The 17,988-nt window shown below is 46.0% G+C and overlaps 1 protein-coding gene across 4 annotated transcripts in view; it reads left to right on the top strand.

Moving 5' to 3' along the window:
* The window catches only part of RASGRF2 (Ras protein specific guanine nucleotide releasing factor 2), a 183,478-nt gene that overhangs the window by 117,479 nt on the left and 48,011 nt on the right, over window positions 1–17,988 (top strand). For all 4 annotated transcript variants that reach the window (XM_060235762.1, XM_060235763.1, XM_060235761.1 and 1 more), the window contains one exon: window positions 12,529–12,635. In XM_060235762.1, the coding sequence (XP_060091745.1) occupies window positions 12,529–12,635 (107 nt within the window). The remainder of the gene's footprint in view (window positions 1–12,528; window positions 12,636–17,988) is intronic.

The following is a 17,988-nucleotide window of genomic DNA, read 5'->3' as shown; positions in this document are numbered from 1 at the left end:
TGCCTCAATGCTTGTAACCTCCGCCCTCTTGAGGACTTCAGTGTTGGTCACAAAGTCACTCCAGTGGATGTTGAGGATGGTGCGAAGGCAGCGCTGATGAAAGCGCTCAAGGAGTCGCAGGTGATGACGGTATAAAACCCACAATTCGGAGCCGTAGATGAGGGTTGTCATCACAACCACTTTGTAAACATTGATCTTTGTGCCTTTTTTCAGATGCTTGTTGCTCCACACTCTTTTGTGCAGTCGGCCAAATGCACGGTTTGCCTTTGCCAGCCTGTTGTCAATCTCCTTGTCGATCTTGGCGTCTGAGAAGATAATGCACCCCAGGTAGCTGAACTGTTGGACTGTCTTCAGAACTGATTCACCCACAGCGATGCAGGGAGGGTGATAATCTTCCTGGGGTGCAAGCTGGTGGAGGACTTCTGTCTTCTTCAGACTAACTTCTAGGCCGAATAGCTTGGCAGCCTCTGCAAAGCAGGATGTCATATGCTGCAGAGCTGATACCGAGTGGGAGACGAGTGCAGCATCATCAGCAAACAGTAGCTCTCGGATAAGTTTTTCCATTGTCTTGGAGTGAGCCTTTAGTCGCCTCAGGTTGAACAGGCTGCCATCGGTGCGATAGCGGATGTAGACACCATCGTCATCATCTAGATCTACTGCGGCTCTTTGAAGCATCATGCTAAAGAAGATCGTAAAGAGAGTTGGCGCGAGAACGCAGCCTTGCTTTACACCTGTGCCTATTGGGAAGGGCTCCGAGAGGTCGTTGCAGTGTCTGACTTGGCCTCGCTGGTCTTCATGTATCTGGATGATCATGCTGAGGAACCTTGGGGGACATCCTAAACGTTCCAAGATTTGCCACAGGCCTTTCCTGCTAATGGTATCGAAAGCTTTGGTAAGGTCGACAAAAGTCACATATAGACCCTTGTTCTGTTCCCTGCATTTCTCTTGGAGTTGCCTGAGAACAAATACCATGTCGGTGGTGCTCCTGTTAGCTCTGAAGCCGCACTGGCTCTCTGGGAGGAGTTCTTCTGCAATGGTGGGCACTAGTCTGTTCAGGAGTATTCTGGCAAGGATTTTGCCTGCGATGGAGAGCAGGGTTATTCCCCGGTAGTTGGAGCAGTCTGACTTTCCCCCTTTGTTCTTGTGTAGAGTGATGATGATTGCATCGCAAAAGTCCTGTGGTAGTTTGCCTTGTTCCCAGCAGGTGACAAGTACTTTGTGAAGTGTGCTATGTAGTACTGTGCCCCATACTTCCAGATCTCTGGTGAGATTCCATCAACTCCCGCTGCCTTGCCACTTTTCAGTTGCTTGATGGCTTTAACAGTCTCTTCTAGGGTGGGGATCTCATCCAACTCTGTTTTCACTGGTTGAAGTGGGGTGAGGTGGATTGCTGAATCTTGAACTACGTGGTTGGCACTGAAGAGAACCTGAAAATACTTCGACCACCGGTTCAGTATGGATGCCTTGTCTGTGAGGAGCACTTGGCCGTCTGCACTACGCAAGGGACTCTGAGCCTGATATTATGGGCCATATACTGCCTTCAGGGCTTCGTAGAACCCTCTTAAATCACCCGTGTCTGCACACAGTTGGGTTCTCTCTGCAAGCTTGGTCCACCACTCGTTCTGAATGTCTCGAAGCTTGCGCTGGAGGTTGCTACATGCAGCGCGAAAGATTGCTTTTTTCCCGGGACAGGAGGGCTGAGCAAGATGTGCTTGGTAGGCAGATCTCTTTTTTGCTAGTAATTCTTGGATCTCTTGATTGTTCTCGTCAAACCAGTCCTTGTTCTTCCTTGTGGAGAACCCGAGGACTTCTTCAGAGATCAACAGGATGGTAGTTTTTAGGTGTTCCCAGAGTGCTTCTGGAGAAGGGTCTGTGGGGCAACTGGGGTCCTCAATTCTGGACTGGAGTTTTGCCTGGAAGGCAGCTTTAACTTCGGCTGACTGAAGGCTGCCAACCTGAAGCTTCCTCCGAGGGATACCTCCTCTCCTGGGTGTGGGTTTAAAGAGAAGACGGAGATTGCAGCGTACAAGACGATGATCCGTTTGACATTCCGCACTGGGCATTACTCGGGTGTGTAAGACATCTCGAAGGTCTCTCTGGCGCACCAGAATGTAGTCGATAAGGTGCCAGTGCTTGGACCATGGGTGCATCCAGGTTGTCTTCAGGCTGTTCTTCTGCTGAAAGATAGTGTTGGTGATGGTGAGCTGGTGCTCCGTGCAGAATTCTAGCAGGAGGTGCCCGTTATCGTTGCAGTTGCCAATGCCGTGTTTGCCAAGTACTCCTTTCCAGGCTTCCGAGTCTTTACCTACTCTGGCATTGAAGTCGCCAAGGATGATCACCTTGTCCTCTGTAGGGGTCTTCCGTACGAGGTTGCGTAGATCAGCATTGCACTTGTTCTTTTCTGCAGGATCTGCTTGAAGGGTTGGGGCATACACACTGAAGAGTGTTGCATGCTGCTTGTTTTGAAGTGGGAGGCGCATGGACATGATGCGATCTGAGTGACCTGTTGGCAGGTTTTCAAGTTTGGAGGCAATGGAGTTCCTGACCATGAAGCCAACGCCAGAAAGGCGGCTCTCAGCCTTTGACTTACCCGACCAGTAGAAGGTATAGCCAGCACCATGTTCTTGAAGACTACCTTCCTCAGGGAAACGGACCTCACTGAGAGCTGCTGTGTCAATATTCAACCTGAGAAGTTCGTGGGCAACTAGAGCAGAGCGTCGTTCAGGGCGACCACTGTCTACTGTGTCAAGCATGGTTCTGATGTTCCAACACGCAAGCTTTAGTCTTTGCACACTTTGTGAGGCAGGTGCATGCCTTTTCTTTGTTGTTATTTTTTGACCGCAAGTAAGGATGCCCGTTGACCGTGGCTAGCCAACTGGGGTGGGGGAGACGAGCTTTGTTTAGGCCACCTTTTCTAGGCCCCTCTCCGTGTGGAGCAAGCAGTGCTGTCCGTAGATAAGGCTGCTTGGTCGTTCAGGGTGCTGCCAAAAAATGCTTTCGTCTCCGGGTCAGCATCAGGCGACCAATACCCTGAACCGCCTACATGCAGGATCGGGACTGCGGCTTCCATTGGCATCTTCCACCTGCCGTTTCGCCCCTTGCCCATCGCTGCAGGACTTGGTGTGTTGTGGGTTGTGGATGTGGATATGCCCTTCAGGCCTGCGCAGAGGAATTTTTAGGTGAAGCACAGTGTGCGCGGTACTGGCTCCACCCTTTCACCTTGGGGTCATCTGCCATGGCCCAGTAAGCCGGGACGCCGGCAGCGAGTCCTCCAGGTGGTAGGTGTTACATTAACGAGCTCTGTCTGCCCGGGTTTAGAGTTTTCCTTCTCTTGGCTGGCGAGGTTGGTGAGCCCAGCCTGCCCATCCGGTTATACCGCCGGACATTCGGTCGCACCATGACGTGGCAAACTCTGTGAGAAACGGGGGGGACCAGCGGGAAGGTGTTGCCACGGATGCAGTAATGCAGGAGAGGCCATTGGAGTGACCATCTGCCAGGCATAGCCAGACAGTGACCACGCGGCGTTCACTACACCGGGAAAGGAGAGGCTATGTATTGTGCATACACTTCCCGGGGGGGGGTCAGGATACCCAAGCGGGAGCCCCCCCTCCCCCCTATTGTTAACCACAGTATTGTAAATTCCCTGTGAAGTTCACTTGGTTCCTTCTGTGTTGGCATTTTGACATTACACACAAAAAGTTATATCCTTGTCTTCAGATTTTTTTTTCATGCTTTGATACGCTTTAAATCTATTATAGCGAGTCTCAGAAAGTAAACTGGACTGTAAGTACAGCAAATAAATATGATTGATTTTATGTTTCACTGTACTGCTGTTTTACAGTCTTTCTGCTGCCACCTTTTTTTTTTTTTGCTTCTGTTTAAAATTGAAGAATGTTAGCTCCTGAATTTTGCTGGAAGAGCAGGAGCAACCTCTGAAGTTAGCATCATTGCTATTTAGGAATGGGCATGAACTGGAAAAATGTGGTTAGAGTCATAGTTTGTAGTCAGATCACAAACCAAACCAGTTTGCTTGCTGATGAACTGGTTTGGTTCGTGGTTTGCCAGCAAACTTTGTTTAAAGGGACCACAATTGGGCTTTCAAAAAGCCGCAAAAACAGCTGAATGGTGGGAGCTCTGCCAGGTGCTCAGCAGTTGGGGGCCATCTTGTGCAGTCCTTTTAAAATTTAAAGGGACTACACAAGAAAGCTGGGAAGCAGGGAGCAGCCTGACTGGGGTTGGGTGCCTCTTCAGAAGGTGAAACCCCCGTCCATTGCCTGGCAATCCAGGAGAGCCCGGGCACTGACCCACCCTCTCCCTGCTCCTGAGAATGCCCCTGGATCTATCAGGAACTCATCCAGGAAGCTGGTGGTAGAGGGAGTTGGCAGTGGAGAAGAAGTGGCCAGCTGCATCAGTCAGTGGAGGAGATGACCATGGCAAGCCATGCAGTGGCAGCTGGGCTGCAGCCATGAGCTGTGGCAGTAGCACAGCAACCGGGCCCACCCCAGGAGCCCGGGGCAGGGGAGGTGGCACTCAAAGGGATGGAGGCTACTCCAGCTTGTGAACCACATGGGTTGTGCTTCCCCTGTTGTTGGCCTGCTTCCTTCTGGGCTCAGCTTCCTTCTGACATACATATCTAAGTGGGACAAAAGGGATTTGTTATCAAGGTAAAAAAGAGGCTCTGTTATGGGACTACATAAGAGGTGGTGAGCTCCCAGACCATTCTTATCTCCAATATTATACATAGGTCCAGTATTTACAAAAGGCATCTAGAGGCAGAGGCCCAGAACTACTTCTGCTCTAATCTATTTTTCTCTTCTTTCTCATCATGAGATAGAACCAGAACCAACAGGCTGAAATTAAATCAAAAGTTTTAAGCTAAATATTAAGAAGAACTTCCTGACAGCAGTTCATCAGTGGAACAGACTTCCTCAGGAGGTGGTGGGCTCTCCTTCCTTGGAGGCTAGATGGTCATCTGACAGCAATGCTGATTCTGTGAATTTAGGCAGCTCTTGGGGAGGAGGGCAGGAACAGTTGCATCTGTGCTTCTTCCTTGTGGCCAAGGAAATGCTGAGGTCAGGCAGCAGTTTATGTTGATAGTTTCGTACAGTGGTTAGATGAGTCAGGGAAGAACCACAGCTCCTTTTAGGATAAAAATGTGATTAATAGAACTGCCTGTCATTATCAAAAGGAGTTTCCCAGCTTTGTATTTTATTTGTTTATTTTTCTTCATTTATAACCCTCCATTCTCACCATGGGGATCCAAAGTGGTTCAGGTTATTCTCCTGTTTTCCAGTTTTCCTCAGAACAACCTTGTGAGTAGGCTAGGTCAAGAACATGTGACTGACCCAAGGTCACTCAGAACACCTCTGTGCCAGTCTGGAGACTAGAACCTGAGCCTCTCAGATCCTAGTCTGGCGCTCTGTGAACTATATGACCACTGCACCACATTGACTTTTTTATACAGGTCCCAGTCCTCAGATCTTGTTGCCGTTGCTGGGAGTGTAGAAGATATGGGAGAGCTGTGCCAGTTTGCAGAAACCAGCTCTGACAAATAATCCTTGGTTTGCACACCTGCTTATAGAAATAACCTGTTGTGAGTCTCACTGTCCATCAGCAGTTAGTATAGTGGTAGGCTTTCCAGATTCAATGTTTGTTAGGGCTTTTATTCCTTCAACCGTTGTGCTGTATGGACACTTCTCAGGTGCATGTTGTCCTAACTTGCAGCATTTTGGCCAAAGCTGCATGGTGAAATTCATCCTCTTTTACAGCTATCAAAGATGTAGAACTCATCTCCAATTTAGAATCTATGTAATTTGCGTTTTTTGTAAGAATGAAGTGCTTCCACCTACTGTGCATTATAGTCTTGGATTACCTCTCTAATGGCTTTTCATCTGACATTTACATATTTATCACATATTACCTTTTTGTATGGCATTTATATATTTTTTATATTTTACCCAGATTATCTTTTCTTGACTGTCTGAAGTGCTAATAATAGGCAATAAATTAATTGATTTCAATCAGTGTATGAATTTTTACACCTATGAACATTATTCTTTTCCCCTCCTTTCAATATTCATAAACTCTGCACTGAATTTGAATAGGCTTCTATTTTTGTTCCTAAATCAAGAGCTGTTTTGAATTTAACAGAACTGTTGCTTAGCAATTCTGTCAATGGACTGGGTATATGCTGTCCTTCAAACTTAGGCAATCCTCTCACCATGCAGCAAATGTTAAGCAGGAATCTTGTTTTAAAATGGATAATTATTGATAAAATAATTAATAATGAAATGGACCTAGAGAATCATGAGTAGAACAGAGCTTCTGTAAAAGTGTCTCATCCCCTGATAAATCAATTTTGAGGAACTGCACCAGTGTTCAGAAGGAAATTTTAATTGAGGAACGTAACATCTTAATCTGGTGTGAGAGGGAAGAGGACAGTTTATATAAACATGTGTCCGATTGTAACTTCTATTGCCTGACTCTGTGAGCAATAAAAATTGAGGGCAGATTCGGTACCTGAGGTTTTGGAAGTGCCCGTTTGTAATTTGTTATGGATAGTTTCAGATAGATCTTGTTAGTGGATGCTGACAGGATCCTTTAAAGTGTGAGGGCCACCATTTGCGTTTTGCATCAGTGCCCATTCTGGCTTTTAAAATCTTTCTAGGAAAAGATATTGGAGCCTTTAGTGAAAATCATCAGCTCCTCCCTGATTGAGAGGGTTCTCCCTAGACCTTTAATTTACATTTTCAAAGGAAGGTGATTGAACATGTGGTGGCAGAGAAGCTCCATGGTTTCCTGAACGACACATCTGCCCTTGATCTATTTCAGTCTGGCTTCAGGCCTGGGTTTGGTACTGAGATAGCTTTAGTTGCACTGGTTGCAACTTCTTCATTTGAAGTTGGGCAGAAGACAATCTTCTCTGCTGACACTGTTGGAGCTCTTAGTGGATACAGTTGACCATTCCATTCTTATCTACTGGCTTGAATTTGCAGTTGGTATTAAGGGTGTAGCATTTTAGTAGTTTTGCTCTTTAATTACTTTTAAATAATTAATTACTGGAGATAGGGTGGCCATAATAGCTGGAGGCCAGCCAGGGACACCTTGAGGGGGGAATGATGTCCGGTGACGTCACTTCCGGTGACGGCATGCCACCGCCGGAAACAGGAAGTGACATCACTTCCTGTGACATCATTTTCCCCACGCCACCTGCCAGAAGCAGGAAGTGACATCACTTCCTGTGACATCATTTCCCCCAAATGATATCATTTCCCTCCGCCAGCTGTTTCTGATAGCCCTGCGCCCCCTCTTTCATTTGATATGTGTCCCGTGCAGGTGCCACCCTCCCGCTGGGAGATGCCGCAAAATGAGCCCCCTTGAGGCTTATGGCGGCAGGGCTCGGGGGAAGCGAGCTAGACTGCTGTTCTTTTGAGGGGTTATAGAGTGTTTCGAGCCCGTCCCTGTGGCATCGGTCCCATCGTTGTGGGACCCAGGGGGCCGGTGCAGCGGCCCACTGAAGCAGCCTGTCGGTCACTTCCGGGTTCCTGTCCTGCATCTCGACCTGTGTTATTAGTGACAGGCTGCTTCGGCGTGCCGCTGCGCCGGCCCCCTGGGTCCCACAACGATGGGACCAATGCCACAGGGACGGGCTCGAAACACTCTATAACCCCTCAAAAGAACAGCAGTCTAGCTCGCTTCCCCCGAGCCCTGCCGCCATAAGCCTCAAGGGGGCTCATTTTGCGGCATCTCCCGGCGGGAGGGTGGCACCCGCACGGGACACATATCAAATGAAAGAGGGGCGCAGGGCTATCAGAAACAGCCGGCGGAGGGAGTCGGGAGCCCACCCCACTGGGGGATCCACAAACAAAAGAGCAACACAGAATAAAGGTCAGATGTTTGAGAGCCGCAACATCGGATATTTGAGAGCCACGGATGGAAGGAAGGAAGGAAGGAAGGAAGGAGGAGGGAGGGAAGGAGGGAAGGGAGGAAGGAAGGAAGGAGGGAGGGAGGAAGGAGGGAGGAAGGGAGAAAGGAAGGAGGGAGGGAAGGAAGGAGGAAGGAAGGAGGGAGGGAAGGAGGGAAGGAAGGAAGGAGGGCAGGAAGAAAGGAAGGAGGGAGGGAAGGAGGGAAGGAAGGAGGGAGGAAGGAAGAAAGGAAGGAAGGAAGGCCGGCCGCCCCCTCCCGCCAGCCGCTCCCCCGCTTTCGGCCCCCTCCCTCCCTGCCTGCCTGCTCGGGGGGGGGCTTACCTTCTCGCAGGGTGCGGGTGGCCTCCCCTCCGGGCGGGCTGGCTGGCCAGGAGACGCAGCGGCGGCTGGTGCTGGTGGCGGCGCTGCTGGCGGGGCTGGCGGCGGCTGAGGAGGAGGCGGCCGAGCCCACCGACCCGGGGCCTCCCGCCACGCCGCAGGCGCCGCCGGCCCGCCTCCCGCTCCGGCCTCCGCCGCCTCCCCCTCTGCCGCTGCCGGGGCCCTACGCCAGCGAGAGGAGCCGGCGGGCCGCGCGCGCGGTCGGGGAAGGCGGCGAGTGAGGGACCAACCGTCCCTGCGCGTGCGCACGGTGGTGTGGCGGGCCCTACGCCGCCCACTCTCCTGGCCCCGCGCATGCGCAGAGCCCGTCACACCGCCGTGCGCACGCACAGGGACGCTCGGTCCCTCACTCGCCGCCTTCCCCGACCGCACGCGCGGCCCCCCGCTGGCTAAACCGGGATCTCTAATGGTCCCGGTATAGCCAGCCCGGGAGGCGGGAATTGGGGGCCAGAATCGGGACTTTCCCGGGTGACCGGGACGATCTGGCCACCCTAACTGGAGAGCTAAAGCACATATTAGAAAAAAAATACAAAATATTATTGCAATATCATAGGGAAACAGAGCAATTTAAACTGTATCATAAAACTGATGCAAAATTTTGGAGAAAACATACTTATGAGTCAGTTGGAAAAACTATGGACTAAATAAATTAAATTTACAGAATGTCAAATATTAAAGGAGAACAGGCATAAAATGTGTTTATATGACATATTAATCCCAAAGATATAGCTAAAAACAAAGATTATAATTGAAAGTGTTGGAAATGTCAGAATACAGATGTAACATTCTGTCACATATGGTGTACATGCAAGAAAGCAAACAAATATTGGACAGAGATACATGAAGGAAAGCAAAAGATATTAAAATGTAAAACTGTGATTAACCCTAAAGCTGTTACTGAATATTCTACCAAGCAATATTACTAAAACACACAGTGAATTATTTAAATATATGGCGATGGCAGCTAGAGTTGTTACCCAAAATGGTCAATAATTAATTTATTGGGGAAATAAGCAAGAGGTGGATAACTTGGGATCCTCATTTTTTTATACCAGAATCCTTCCCAGAGTACTCTCAAATAAACCAGGCTGCTGATGTTCAACTGATAGTGTTTTTATTGAGAAATAATATACAGAAATACACACAGACTTAATAGCGCACTATAGAACAAGCATACAAGACCTAACTTGGAAAATAAAAGGAAGTAGCAGGGGAAATAGCTATTCAGGATAGGTGATTTTTATTAATCTTGTAGTTTCAGGTCCATGGAGGAGAGAAGTGACTAATGCTTCATCCAATTTGAAGTGGATATCAGAAAGATAGTGCACATGCTGAAGCTGGGTTCATGCATTTATGAGGGAAAATATACTTTAGGGCAATATATAGCCCTAAAGCTTTGCCCCCTAAAACAATAGCAGGAAGGTTCCCAAAGACTTGGACAAATTTATTTATTTATTTATTTATTTATTTATATTAAGATTTATACCCCGCCCTTCTCACCTAGGTGTCTCAGGGCGGCTTACAACACAATAATTAAAACAATTTCAGTTTAAACAATTAAAATACCATTAAACCATAATTTAGTAAAACAAAATAGAGTAAAAACCGGCGGCCTATAGATACATTTTTTCATCCAGGATATTTTACATTGTCAGTTAATATCATAGGCCTGCCGGAAGAGGACTGTCTTACAGGCCCTGCGGAATTGCCCTAGATCCCGCAGGGCCCGCACCTCTTCCGGCAGCTGGTTCCACCAATAAGGTGCCGTTATTGAGTAGGCCCGATCCCTGGTGGATTTTAGGCGGGCCTCCTTTGGCCCGGGGACTACCAACAGGTTTTGTGAACCTGAACGTAGTACTCTCTGGGGAATGGGTAATAGTTCTCTTGGAGGGAGATCAAAGCATGTTAGCAGACTTCAGTAGCCCTCCTGGAGCTTGGATATGGCTGTTGATGTGTGATGATGGCACCTTGAAGTACAGGATGACAACACTTCCAGGAGCTTTGGTGTGTCAAAGATTATTGAGGATGAAAGAACTTTAGACAAAATAGGGTGGTTTTCCTGAGAAATCCAGTGTTGTGAAACAAAATAGGAGTCAATTGCACCTTTAAGACCAACAGTTTGCACACGAAAGCGTACGTTCTGAATAAAACTGTTGGTCTTAAAGGTGCAATTGACTCCTGTTTTGTTCTACTACTTCAGACCAACACAGCTGTCTATTTGGATCTACCAGTGTTGTAAAGTAGGTATTTTAGGTTTAGAATGGAGGTAATGGTTTTGCAAAGCAACCATTTGGTTCACTCCCAGATTGTTTTCTCAGGTTGGTGTTCTGCTTGGCATTCCTTGTGGGGTCATTTCTAAGCCAGGCAGTGTGAGAGATTTAATAGCTATATGGAGTGATTTTGGATAGTCTTTTTTCTCTTTGCGTGCCAGCTACCCAACTCTAGGGGAGAGCTGACTGCTAACAGAATAATTTTTGAAGCAAAATGGAAGACGAAAAAATGTCCAGATCTGAATATGCAATAATGGCAAAATTAACATCTCATGTATAGAACTGATTTCAGAATTTCAAGAAAAAACTATTTTTCAATGATATAACTGAAAATAATAAATTTAAACTAAAAATTTTGTATATTTGCAATAAAATATCAGATATGGATGGGAAGGACAGAATAAAGACATGGCAGTAAAATATTAAGAGTAAATATAAGTAAGCTCCATATAAATGACAACTGTATGATTTTGATTATTGTAATTTATGCTTTATGTATGATCTACATTATACTATCGTGTTTATGTTCTGTGTATGATTTAGAGAATTGTATTATATGTTTGTATTTTTGCATGTTTGTAAATTGAAATAATATGTATAATAATGTAGATTTCCTGGGTGTAAGAGTTCAAGAGTCAGAGCTGTATCTGATGAAGGGAGTTCTGACTCTCAAAAGCTTCTGCCCTGGAAATCTAGCTGGTCTTTAAGGAACTGCTGGACTCAGGAAAGGGGGGTGGGGAGTAAGAAATATTTTCTTCTGTTTGTCTAGAAAGTGTTGCTTGCCAGTTTCATTGGATTATATCAATTATTTTACCTAATTATTAAACTAAGAAGTAAAAACATGCCAACATTTTGTGATTGTGACTTACAATAGCCATTTTGTGATTGGTTCTGTTGCCTATGGCAGCCATTTTGTGGCAACGCTTACTGCTGCGCCAAAATTTCAGAAGTGCCCAAAGTCCTAACAACAGCAGACTCCTTATCTAATCTGAACAGCAGCAACTCTCCAGGCCAGCAACAGCTGTCTGAAATCCTTTAGCTTCCACAAGTAATTCATGCAACTTACTACTGAATCATATACTTCTGAAGTCTCTTTTGCACTTAAAACTGTGTTGCCATGTGTGGTCAAGATATATGTGTACTCTAAATCCTTATTCACAGGTGGGTGAATATGGTCCCTTTCCAGTCAGAGCCTAAAACTACATCCAAAGTCTGCGTAAGGTAGCAACATTCCTCCCCCAAACCTTCTAAGCTTATTGACTTCTGTGGGCTTTAGGATTGCTAAGTCTCCCTCTATGGCAGGAGACCTTCCATTGGCACAACATGATATCACTTCTGGGGAAAATCCAAGTCACATTGCTCTAGGAACTGCCAGGCATTCTATTGTTTTACCTAGACTGATGTGACATCACTTCCAGGTTTTTCCAGAAATGGTATTGTGGCATGCATGGTGCTGTTGCCCCCTCCCCATGTTCCCACTCTGCAAACGCAACAGCCCAACTGGGCACGGCCTAGAAACCCAAATGGGTTTATACTCTGTTTAGGATTGTACTTTTAGATAATACCAAACATATAATATCAAGCAAAGAACAAGTTAACAAGTTAATTAAGTTGTAAAAGACTGGCTGATAAATAAAAGCTTTACTTAGTTTGGGGCTTAATATGGCTTCTCATTATAAGGAGTAGAATAAAATACTGGAATGGGTAGATTATTTTTGATGGTAGGAAGGAGCAGACCTCATCAAATGGAATGGTTATTCAAAAATGAATTGGTAAGGAAACTGAATAAATTGTGAATCTTCTGAATAAATTGTGAGACAGTAACCCATGTTTCTTTGTTGTATCATTGTTGAAAAGCTTGTGTGGGTCACCTGAAGCTAGAACTTGCTATACCTTGAGAATTTCCTTTTTTTTCAGTACACTTACTTAACTATGATTATCTGTTCACTTGCTAGGGTTTAATAACACTGAACGGATATGTGATAAAGAGTTCATAATACGCCGAGCAGCCACCAATCGTGTTCTGAATGTCCTTCGCCACTGGGTTTCAAAACATTCTCAGGTATTTTTATATTAGTTTTCTGGAAATTTTTCTGCTATGGAAAAGTTGTGCTTCTTTTGCATTGTTTGTATATTCAGTAAATGTTTCTCTTAGTAGTACCATGTAATTACTAGATCCATATTATACTAGATTTTAATCTGCAATATGAACAGTATAATTATTACAAGGCTGCATTATTAACATTTTCTTTGATGTTGCTGCTGTATGACTGTAAGAGAAAAAAGACTGTTTAATTGTCATGATTAAGCCAATAGGAAAAGTATGTATACTTCTTCCTAAGAAGTAGATGTGGAGATATGAAGAACCAGGTCTGTTTAGTCTGAAGAGGTTTGAGGAGTAGTAAAATTTAGTATAATAACCATAGTTCATAGCTTTGTAATCTTTTCCTGTACATAGGGCTTGAACTCTCCCATCCATTCTCCCTAAAGAATAGTATATCAAGTTTGTTCATCTCAAGCAATTCAAGTATTACTTTACCTTATATGAAAATTTAATGTTTAAATTACTGAATGCAGGCTAATGTGTGGAACATTACCACCATATTGTTGTATCTCACTGACTGCAATTAGAGTTGGCAAAAAATAAATTTTATTTATTTAGTAGATTTTAAATCTACCCTTCCATAAAGAAGCACAGGGTGATATACAACCCCAGCAATCCAGTGAGGTAGGCTAGGTTGAAATATAGTGACTTTCCCAAAGTTACCCAGTGAGCTTCATGGCAGAGTGAGAATTTGAAGGTGCATCACCTAGATCCCATTATGTATCAAAGGTACAAAGTTTAAAATAAATTAAGCTCATATACAGGTTAAGCACCTCTTGTTGGTTGGGGGACGATGGAATTACTAAGACTGCCCTGGGTATGGATCAAGGCGAATCATTCTCAAATCCAAGAAGCAGTGGAGGGGACTGATAACCATCGTATTTTCCATAGGTCCTTTTTTCCCCTAAGACATCTTTTTGTTAAAATATTTCAGATGCTATGAAATCTGCTTTATGCATTCTGAAAATACATCTTCATATCTTGCTTAATAGAATTTTGGTGTGCAGTTTGTAGTTTGTGCTGCAGAACATTCTTTGGGGCAACAAGCAAAGTGGCAACACTAAATCACAGAGTGAGAAAACAACAACTGTGTAATAAAACAATAAAGATATTCAAAATTTTAAAAGTCTTTGTTTTTTCTAGAATGATATCAGACAAAAATATTTCACAAAAGAAGTAGGTCCCGCTACAGAGTTATCATACTCCAAAATCATGGTTCATGTAGGACTTATAGTCAATCCTTCATATTCATAATAGACACTAGGTCATTCATTCTTCCTTGTAAATTTTTCTGCGTGGAATCCAACAGGATCCCCAGGATACCCCCATGCCTGGGAAGAAGCGGTGCAACAGCTGGAAGAGGACCTCACTGAGCCCAGGGTGTGCCCGCCGTAGGGTGTGACAACATTCCTGAGCTGTGGCAGGCCCATAGGGCCTGCCGTAAATGAAGAAGGCAAGGCCCCGGTGTCATGCAGAACTGTGGAGGGAGCCAGTGGTGCTCCTGGCCCCACCTGGACATCCAGGCTCTTAACGGGGGTGGGGCCAAGCCAAGGGACCAATTGGGGGTGGGCTTGGTAGGACAGGAGGGATAAAAGGCCACGTGGGTTGATGAAGAGGAGGCTGGAGAGAGCCCTAGGCACAGAGAAAGGGAGAGCTGCTCAATCTCCAGTGGGTGGAGGATCCATCAGGGTAAAGTTAACCCAGCCCTCCACCCCAGTCTGAGACCTCAGGCTGCCAGGAAGGACAGGGCCTAGGCAAGCGAGGTGACAGCCACCAGTGGAGGTGACCCGGTGAAGGGGGCGTGGCATGACAAGGGTACATTTAATGAAGCAAGATTGCACATGGTATGTGTCTGTGTGTGTTTGTGTGAATTCAGTGCTGAAGTAAATGGAGATGTTTATTCATGTGGGGATCTACTTGTGTGTTCTATTCATGTATGAAACCACTCAATTAGGTTGATTCTATAGTGTCAAGAATTCTTCGATTTGCTATACTTTCATACCTTAGCTAGCTCATAAGTTTAAGAACTAAGTTTGAGTCCAGTGGTACCTATAAGACCAATGAAGTTTAATTCTGGGTATTTGAAGAAGTGTGCATGCACATGAAAGCTTATACCCAGAATTAAACTTTGTGGTTTTAAAGGTACCGTTGGATTCAAACTTAGTTCAGTCAGTCAGTTTATTTATACGGCACCAAGCCAACAAAAAGCCTATTAATTAGACAAATTTAAACATGGAATGTTCAGTTGTTGCAGACCAACATGACTACCCTCCTGAATCTATCATTGTTGGGAAATTTTGTGAGGGAAATTATTTAAACTTTCCCCAACAGTTCAATGGACCGCTGGATCACAAAAGAAATTGAGAGATCTTTCATATTGAAAAATATATATTTATTTCTAAATGGATAGGGACACTGGGATGAAAATAATAACACTATAGACTACATCCTTACTCTATCACTAACAAGCTTGGTACTCAGTCAGCTCTCCCCAGATCCAAAACTGCCAACTGCTCTTTTTTAACCGTTGTTTTCAACCCTCTGCTTAACATTTCATCAGCTCTCATCTCATTGACAGTGAGCCAGATATCCCTTCCCGAGTCAGCTAAACAATACAAACTGGTAAACATATTTAACCCTATAGTGACTGAACTTTAGACATTGCATAGACATGCAATATAAGTATTCAGAATTCCAACAATCATCGGTTTAACTAAGCATATCTACAAATTATTTTTCGTTTATTATGTAGGAACAACCTTAGCTGCTGGTGGTCAGGCAGAAACGAGGCCACAGGCAAAATCAGGAAGAAACAGCCATTTATTTAACGTGTACACAGACCCCAGATCAGACTCATGTCTAAACGAATCTGGGAGCCCCGATTTCAGGAAGGTCTACAGTTTTATAGTCACAGACAAATTTCCAGTAAACAATCGCACAATTACAGGAAAGGACCACCCCATATCCCATACATCATTACAAGCATCAAATTACTAAAGGAACAAGGAGGAGACAGGGAGGGTCTTTCCATACATGGCATTGATGTTGCTAACACTCTTGCAGCAATATCCATAAAAACTACATTTGCACCTTTGACTTGTTCCCGAGACATTTTCCAAGGTACGTTGCTCAATGCTTATTCCAGCCAGTTTCTAGTTCCTCTTTTCGGTAGTTGTGGCCGAGCCGGTGGGTGAAGGATTAACTTCCTCTTTCCTTACTTTCACAATCTAGAAGGATTATTTCACAGAGGCACCTAGCAAGCACTTTTAAAATCTCTTTGATCTTTTGTTTTCTTGCCCTTGTGCCTAATTAATGGCTTTCAATTTACCTTATTTAATATCTTTTTATTTCTGCCCTGCTTCAATTACAGTAAGATAAATGTTGCCTTTTTAAAAGTGTATCCCAACAGGGCTTAAAATCATAGCTATGAAAGAGGAAGCCTGTGGCAAATCTTGGAACGTTTAGGATGTCCCCCAAGGTTCCTCAGCATGATCATCCAGCTACATGAAGACCAGCGAGGCCAAGTCAGACACTGCAACGACCTCTCGGAGCCCTTCCCAATAGGCACAGGTGTAAAGCAAGGCTGCGTTCTCGCGCCAACTCTCTTTACAATCTTCTTTAGCATGATGCTTCAAAGAGCTGCAGTAGATCTAGATGATGACGATGGTGTCTACATCCGCTATCGCACCGATGGCAGCCTGTTCAACCTGAGGCGACTAAAGGCTCACTCCAAGACAATGGAAAAACTCATCCGAGAGCTACTATTTGCTGATGATGCTGCACTCGTCTCCCACTCGGTATCAGCTCTGCAGCATATGACGTCCTGCTTTGCAGAGGCTGCCAAGCTATTCGGCCTAGAAGTTAGTCTGAAGAAGACAGAAGTTCTCCACCAGCCTGCACCCCAGGAAGATTATCACCCTCCCTGCATCACTGTGGGTGAATCAGTTCTGAAGACAGTCCAGCAGTTCAGCTACCTGGGGTGCATCATCTCCTCAGATGCCAAGATCGACAAGGAGATTGACAACAGGCTGGCAAAGGCAAACCGTGCATTTGGCCGACTGCACAAAAGAGTGTGGAGCAACAAGCATCTGAAAAAAGGCACAAAGATCAATGTTTACAAAGCGGTTGTGATGACAACCCTCATCTACGGCTCCGAATTGTGGGTTTTATACCGTCATCACCTGCGACTCCTTGAGCGCTTTCATCAGCGCTGCCTTTGCACCATCCTCAACATCCACTGGAGTGACTTTGTGACCAACACTGAAGTCCTCAAGAGGGCGGAGGTTACAAGCATCGAAGCACTGCTGTTGAAGACGCAGCTGCGCTGGGCAGGGCATATTTCTAGGATGGAAAACCACCGCCTTCCCAAGATTGCTCTGTATGGCGAACTTTCCACCGGCCATCGAAATAGAGGGGCACCAAAGAAGAGGTACAAGGACTCCTTGAAGAAATCCCTTGGCACCTGTCGCATCAACCATCACCAGTGGTCTGACCTAGCCTCAGATCGCAAAGCATGGAGGCACACCATCCACCAGGCTGTCTCTTGCTTTGAGAATGCACGCATAGCTGGTCTTGAGGACAAAAGGAGATTGAGGAAGAATCGCACTGCTACAGCACCAACCCCAGGTCAGACTTTTCCCTGCAGCCACTGTGGCCGGATCTGCCTGTCCCGCATTGGTCTTGTCAGCCACCAGCGAGCCTGCAGCAGACGTGGACTACTGCACCCTTCTTAAATCTTCGTTCGCGAAGTCAAGCCGAGAGAGAGAGAAAGAGGAAGCAGAATGAGAAGAATCTCTTGTCAAGGAATGTGAAAATTAGCTATAAATTGCATTAGGGTGACCATAATGTCTGAAGGCCAGCCAGGGACACTGGGGGGGGGGGGTTATAGAGTGTTTCGAGCCCGTCCCTGTGGCATCGGTCCCATCGTTGTGGGACCAAGGGGGCCGGCGCAGCGGCACGCCGAAGCAGCCTGTCACTAATAACACCGGTCAAGATGCAGGACAGGAACCTGGAAGTGACCGACAGGCTGCTTCAGCGTGCCGCTGCGCCGGCCCCCTGGGCCCCACAATGATGGGACCGATGCCACAGGGACGGGCTCGAAACACTCTATAACCCCTCAAAAGAACAGCAGTCTAGCTCGCTTCCCCCGAGCCCTGCCGCCATAAGCCTCAAGGGGGCTCATTTTGCGGCATCTCCCGGCGGGAGGGTGGCACCCGCACGGGACACATATCAAATGAAAGAGGGGGCGCAGGGCTATCAGAAACAGCCGGCGGAGGGAGTCGGGAGACCACTCCACTGGGGGATCCACACC

The sequence above is a fragment of the Heteronotia binoei genome, chromosome 4, assembly GCF_032191835.1.
Source record: "Heteronotia binoei isolate CCM8104 ecotype False Entrance Well chromosome 4, APGP_CSIRO_Hbin_v1, whole genome shotgun sequence".
NCBI lineage: Eukaryota > Metazoa > Chordata > Lepidosauria > Squamata > Gekkonidae > Heteronotia > Heteronotia binoei.
This window is presented reverse-complemented; position numbering and strand designations above follow the sequence as displayed.